Below are 6,733 nucleotides of genomic sequence, written 5' to 3' on the forward strand. Positions count from 1 at the left end.
TATAAGTTCCCTCAGTTGATCTGTTTCTAATTGCTGTGGATGCTGGTTAATGTGTTAATTTTGGTTCTTTCTTCTTTTTGGATGTGTGCGTTTATTGCAATAAATTGTCCTCTCAGCACCACTTTCACCATGTCCCAAAGATTTTGTTATGTTGTGTTTTCATTCTCATTTGTTTCTAGGAACTTTGTGAATTCAAATTTAATTTCTTCTACTATCTAGTCGCTTTTCAGCAGGGTGTTATTCAATTTCCATGTATTTTACTTTATTTCCTTGGTCTTCCTATTGTTGATTTCTAATTTGAAAGCATTGTGGTTTGAGAGAAACTTTGTAGTATTCTGATATTTGTAAATTTATGGAGATTTGTTTTGTGGCCTAAGACATGGTCTATTCTGGAGAATGTTCCATGAGCACTGGAAAAGAATGTGTATTTTGCAGTTGTTGGTTTGAATGCTCTGTACACATCATCTGTGAGATCCAGTTGGCTGATTATGTTGGTTAGTACTTCTGTGTCTTTGTCAGGTTTCTTTCTGGTTGGTCTATCCATTTTTGAAAGCGGTGTACTGAAATTACCCACTATTATTGCAGACTCATCTATTTCTTTCTTCAAATCTATTAGAGTTTGCTTTGTATATTTTGGAGCTCTTTCACTGGGAGCATAGATATTTATTATGGTTATGTCATCTTGTTGAATTGTCCCTTTAATCATGAGATAATGTCCATCTTTATCTATTACACTGGTTTTTGCCTTAAAGTTTATTTTATCAGAGATTAGTATTGCCACTCCTGTTCATTTTTTATTGCAATTAGCTTGGTATATTTTTTTCCATCCTTCGACTTTTAATCTGTGTGTCTCTGTGTGTGAGATGTGTCTCTTGCAGACAGCATATTGAAGGATCTTGTTTTCTTATCCATTCTGCCACTCTCCATCTCTTAACAGGTCCATTTAATCCGTTTACATTCAGTGTAATTATCGATAGGTATGTATTATATTCCTGCCATTATCTTTGTTTTCTTGTGGTGTTGCTGTCTTCTTCGTTCTGTGTGTCATCCTTTGTTGAGGTTCATGCTTTTAGTGTTCTTTCTTAAGAGTTTCCTCAGTTTTAATGTTTCCATGCTCTTCTTGGATTTTCATTTTCTTGCTATGTTGTGAAGTGTTCATTTTCTTTGAGGTTGTCTTTTAGTCCATTAACTTTTCTCTCCATTAAGTGCAGTCTATTTTATCCTGTAATCTACCTGACCTTTTTACCATCTGGATCTCTGTTCCTAGGTGTTTACCTTCTTTTACATTATAATTGTTTTGATCACAGGCTGACCTTCCAGATTCTCTGAGTTTGTTCTTACAGTTTTGTTCTGTTCTCGACTCTTCCTTCTGTCAATTTAAATTCTGGGAGGTGTTGCCACGTATGTCAATCTCTGGATGTTGTCTGTTCTTGTTGGTTCTCAGTCCACGGAACTCTCTTTAGGATGTTTTGTAGCGCAGGATTGGCTTTGGCAAAATCCCTTATAGCTTCTGTTTATCCTGAAATGTTTTGATTACACCATTGTATTTGATTGACACCTTTGCTGGGTAGAAGATTCTTGGTTGGCAGTTTTTTTTCTTCAGGGTTTTACATATGTCTCCCCATTGCCTTCTTGCTTGCATGGTTTCTACTGAGCGATCCGAGCTTAATCTGACTTGCTTACGTTTTTATGTAACATTTCTGTTTTCCCTAGCTGCTTTCAGGAGTGTCTGCTTATCTCTGATTTTGGAGAGCTTGATTCTGATGTCTCGGTGATTTACTTTGGGGGTCTCTCCTTCATGGGGTTTGTTGAGCTTCTTGAATGTTTATCTTTTTACTTTTCAGGATATTAAAGAAATTTTCGTCCAGCAGTTCTTCAACTATTTCCTCTGTGGACTTGTGTGATTCTTCTTGTTCTGGAATGCCGGTAATTCTTAAGTTATTCCTTTTTATGTTGTCCAACATGAATCTTAGACCTTCTTCATATTTTTTTATCCTTTTTTCTGTTTTCTCTTCTATCTTAGTGGTATTGAAAGATTTGTCTTCCAGCTCATAGGTTCTGCCTTCCATATCTTCTATTCTACTCCTTTGCCCTTTCAGAATATTGTCTATTTCTGATGTTCTATTATTGATGGTTTGAACCTCTCTCTGTAGGTTTTGAATTATTTCCAATGCTGTTATCGATCTTATTTGATTGCTCCTGTAAGCATTTTCCTGACTTCTTCTTTTTTTTCTCACAACTCCATTGTAAAGTGTTTTTGAAACATTTTAAAATCTTTTTTCAGAATTCCTTCTCAGACATTTCCAAGGCCTGCCCTCCTTCCAGAATGGAGTCCAGGTCTACCTCTAGGTCATTTGTCTCAGACATTTTATCTTCTTTCTGGACATGTGCTGATATGGTCATCTGCTTTTGCTTCTTGGACATGTTTAGTGCTTATCTATAGCCTAATACTTAATTGAGTTTTGCTATTTTTTATGCTGACTGCTTCCAGGTAGGTGTGATCAGGATGTGGGCTTCCCTTTTCACTCTTCTGATTGCTTAATTCAGAGTAACTTTCACTGATGCTGTCTGCCTCCCTGGTATATGGCAGTTGGTATTGGTTCTTGCCTGGGTTTTGGTGTTTTATAGAGCGTGATTGTAGCTTGAGTACATGGCAGCAGTTGCTGTCTCTTCTTGGGTAATATATATAGAGAAAGAGTCCCCCAAAGGTGACCAAAAAACAGCAAAACAGCACTATCAAAACCAAAACAAAACCAAAAAACAACAACAAAACTAGACTGAATACTGCAGTGTATAATCACAGAAGAGGGAGAGGAGGGAGAGAGAAAAAAATTTTTTTTTTTTTTAAATTCTGTAGCATAATATGAGTATGACTTTCAATGTCTATTCTTCAGCTTCTTGCCTTCAAAGCTGCCTGAGAGACTTCAAGATGCCACTGTTGGTTGTTGGCTATGCCTCAATTTAACTTTTGGCCTGTTTTGTTTTTAAACTCTCTTTCCCTCTCTACACCCGTCTTGGCCTTTCCCGCATTTAATAAATAAAAACAAAACAAACGTTCAGGGCCTGCTCTTGTGCTGAGTATCTGTGCGCATGCGTGGCAGAAGAACCCATCAATGGTGAGGGTGGGGAGTGTCCACTCACTCAGACACCCCCTCTAGTCACCAGAATGGAGGTGTGCAAACAGTGGGGGAGCCAATAACCAGATACTAAAAGAGGAAAATCAGAACAAAGCAAAACCTACAAAGTGTATTGTCCACCTTTGCTCCAAGGTTCCCGTGGCGCTTTTCCGTGGTGTTTTTGTTCCCCTGCTTGGTCTTGCCATTTGGTCTCACCCAAGATGTCAGCTCTGGGCCTCCAGGCCCCGCAGATTCAAAAGCATACAATTTCTTACTTCAGCTTCAAGTTCCACTAGCTATAAGCCTTCAAACTTTTAAAATATTTCTATCTATGTGTTCCCGAGTTTTGGAGCTCTGCCCTGGATCTGCTCTGCCTGGTATGCTGTGGTATAGCTGACGGCGAACTTCATTGCACCTCCACCCTGGCTGCCATCAAGCCCAGCCTCAATTGTGTCTTGAGCAATATATAAATCTTGTATTAAGCCACTGAGAGGTGGTTTGTTACTATTGCATAGCCCAGCAAATCTAAACTAATACCAAGTATATTCACATATTATCTTTATTAGAAGTTGCCAATATGCACAATATACAGGTTCTTAGTTTTCCACATCGTCACTAGCACTTGGAATCACCTGACTTTTTAGTTCTGCCTGTCTGAGGATGAGGAATAACACCTCATTGTTGCTATAATTTGCATGCTTCCTATTAGTGAATGAGGCTAAAAATCGTGCCATGCTTACTTGCTATTCAAGTTTCTCTTTGTTATTATTTACTCATTTTTCTGTTGGATTTCTATCTCTTGGGATTGAATGAATCGTTCAAAACTCAAGGCACTAATTATCTGTTAGTTTTATGAGTTTGTGGTTAGTGGCTAACTACATCACAAGCACTGGTTCTACTCCATATTGACTATGTTACCTTGGGTAGGTTATTTCATTTCTCTTTAACTCAGTTTTCTCATTTACAAAAATGATAGTAATAATCACATTCATTGGGTCTTTGTGAGAACTGAGATCATTAAGAAGACCTTAAGTAGTGTTTTGGCTCATAAGCACTCAACAGTTTTCCTTTTATCATTATGATACAATTGTTTGTGTGTGTGTGTGTGTCTGTTTTTTCTTTTTGAAAACAAATTCCTGGAAAACAGAAATGTCTTACCTTTATACCCCTAGTACTTACGACTGTTAGTAAATAGTAATGGATGAATAAAGATTGTATCAATGAATAAATGGATAGATGGATGAATACACTGGTGGTAGAGGGAAGAATGGAGTCCTAGTGTGGCACTATGGGCTAATGTGTCAGACTGCAAAGTCGTTTGAACTATAAGGTCAGTGGTTCAAGCTCACCAGCTACTCCTTGGAAACCCTATACAGGATCATTATGGGTCGGAATTGACTCAATGGCACTTAACAACAACAATAAGTGGGAAGAACAAAATAAAAATAGAGGAATATAAAAAATAAAGGCAAATGTACATACACCTAAATGGAATTAAGTGTCCTGTTCTCCCTGACACTTGCAGTGATTTGGGGTTAGTGAAAAATACCAACAATCATAAAGCGCTGGGCATAGCAAGGGAGGTATCAGGCTGACAGTCATATTGTGAAAGCTGGTGACACTTTTCTGATTTTATTTTTATTTGATGACTAAAAAACACATTTACAATGTGCAATGAGAATGTGACATGTAGGGCATATTACCATTTCTCATCCTCACTGAACTAATTTTGTGAACTATAAATGCAAACTGGCCTCCTACCTAGAAAAGAGGGCAAAAACTGAGAAACCTCCCACTACACTCATTTAAGAAAATGAACACCATTAAGAATGAAGAAAGAATGGAAGAAAGAAACCTAATACATAAAATCCTAAGGTAAACTAGAATCAAATTAGTGTCAAGATAAATGAAACAGAAAAGGAGAAGCAAAAATTTAGAATGGAGATTTACAACAAAAAAGTTAAAATCAAAAACAGTTAAAAGTTGCCTATGGGGAATAGGACTATGAGTGATAAGAGGATAAAGACTGTCAACTCAATTTATCTCCAGCATCAGCTTACCTGAATGTGCCTTTCATAGGTGTACTCAACATAACAGAACACTTTTATAGCAGTATGATGACATCATAGCAATACAAAGTGCTAACAACCTAATGACTTATGCAATTACCTATTTATTTGTTCATAATCATAGTATCCTAAATTCATTCATTTTTTCCATTAGAGAAATTAAAACAAATACCTTTTCGTGTTTCTTTAGAAAGTTAGTTTTCTTAATTTTTCCATGACGCTGCAAGAATAAAAAAATAATTTTTTAAATGAAAAAAGATGAAACATAAAAACCGAAAACAATATATTTAAAATGTGGCAAAAATTTTTGTATGTTAGGTTTTATTATTTTGAATCTTGTTGTTTTTGTTATGTGCCGTTGAGTCAGTTCCGACTCATAGTGACCCGGTGTAGGGTTTCCGAGGCTGTAAATCTTTACGGGAGCAGAAAGCCTCATCTTTCTCCTGCGGAACAGCTGGTAGTTTCGAACTGCTGATGTGATATTAGCAGCCTGATTCGTAACCACTATGCTAGCAGAGCTCCTTACCTTGTATATATTAGAAATCAATGTTAAGTTAGGCTGACTTTACTTAGATTTGGATTGGATACAAAACTACTTCAGTGTATAAAAAGATTTTAAAATAGAAACAATCTACAGGGATTATATAGAGTGTTCAGGGGAGACTTCTCTGAATCTAAATTGAAACCTCAAGGTTGAGAAGTGGGGAAAGAGTTCTCCATAAAGAATATGTACAAAAACTATAAAGTAAGTGAGGAAGTGAAAGGTCAATGTGAACAGAACACAGGAAGCGAGGAAAAAAGTAGCTCACATTGAAGCTGGACAAAAGCCAGGGGTCAGATGGGGCAAAGTCACACATACCATCCCACGGAGGATAACATGTCTAAAGGGAATCTCAGGGCCATGGGAAGGCCCAGAAAGGTTTTAAGCTGGGGAGGATCTGATTGGCACAGTCACATAATACCTGTTGCTGTGTGGAGAACAGAGAGAGGAAACCCAGATAAAACAGCTGCTACACATATCAAGTTTCGACATAAAACCAAACGGCTACTACTCATCTGTCTGTCGTACGGTGATGGCTGGTGAGTTGCTGTGATTCTGAGGGCTATGCCACTGGTATTTTAAATAACCAGCAGGGTCACCCATGGTGGACAGCTTTCAGATGAGCTTCCAGACAAAGACAGACTAAGAAGAAAGAGTGACAAACCACTTACGAATCCTTAGTCACTGAAAACCTTATGAATAGCAGAGAAACACTGTCAGATACAGAGTCGGAAAATGAGCCCCTCAGGTTGGAAGGCACTCAAAATGCGACCAGGGAAGAGATGCCTCCTTCAAAGTAGAGTTGATGCCAATGGAGTTAAGCTAGTGGGAGAAAAGCCCACAGAACCTTCTTTTAATGATGGGGAACAACTCAAAATGAAGAGAAACAACTGTAAACATCCACTGAAAATCAGAACATGGAATGTACAAAGTATGAATCTGGGAAAATTGGAAGTTGTCAAAAATGAAATGGAATGCATAAACATCGATATCTTAGGCATTAGTGA

General features: G+C 37.6%; 1 protein-coding gene across 1 annotated transcript in view; it reads right to left on the reverse strand.

The window, feature by feature from the left end:
- ORC5 (origin recognition complex, subunit 5) overlaps positions 1-6,733 on the reverse strand; it is a 112,846-nt gene that overhangs the window by 49,916 nt on the left and 56,197 nt on the right. The window contains exon 11 of the mRNA XM_006834373.1: positions 5,358-5,405. Within this exon, the coding sequence (XP_006834436.1) occupies positions 5,358-5,405 (48 nt within the window). The remainder of the gene's footprint in view (positions 1-5,357; positions 5,406-6,733) is intronic.

This window comes from Chrysochloris asiatica, unplaced genomic scaffold (genome assembly GCF_000296735.1).
Source record: "Chrysochloris asiatica unplaced genomic scaffold, ChrAsi1.0 scaffold00010, whole genome shotgun sequence".
Taxonomy (NCBI): domain Eukaryota; kingdom Metazoa; phylum Chordata; class Mammalia; order Afrosoricida; family Chrysochloridae; genus Chrysochloris; species Chrysochloris asiatica.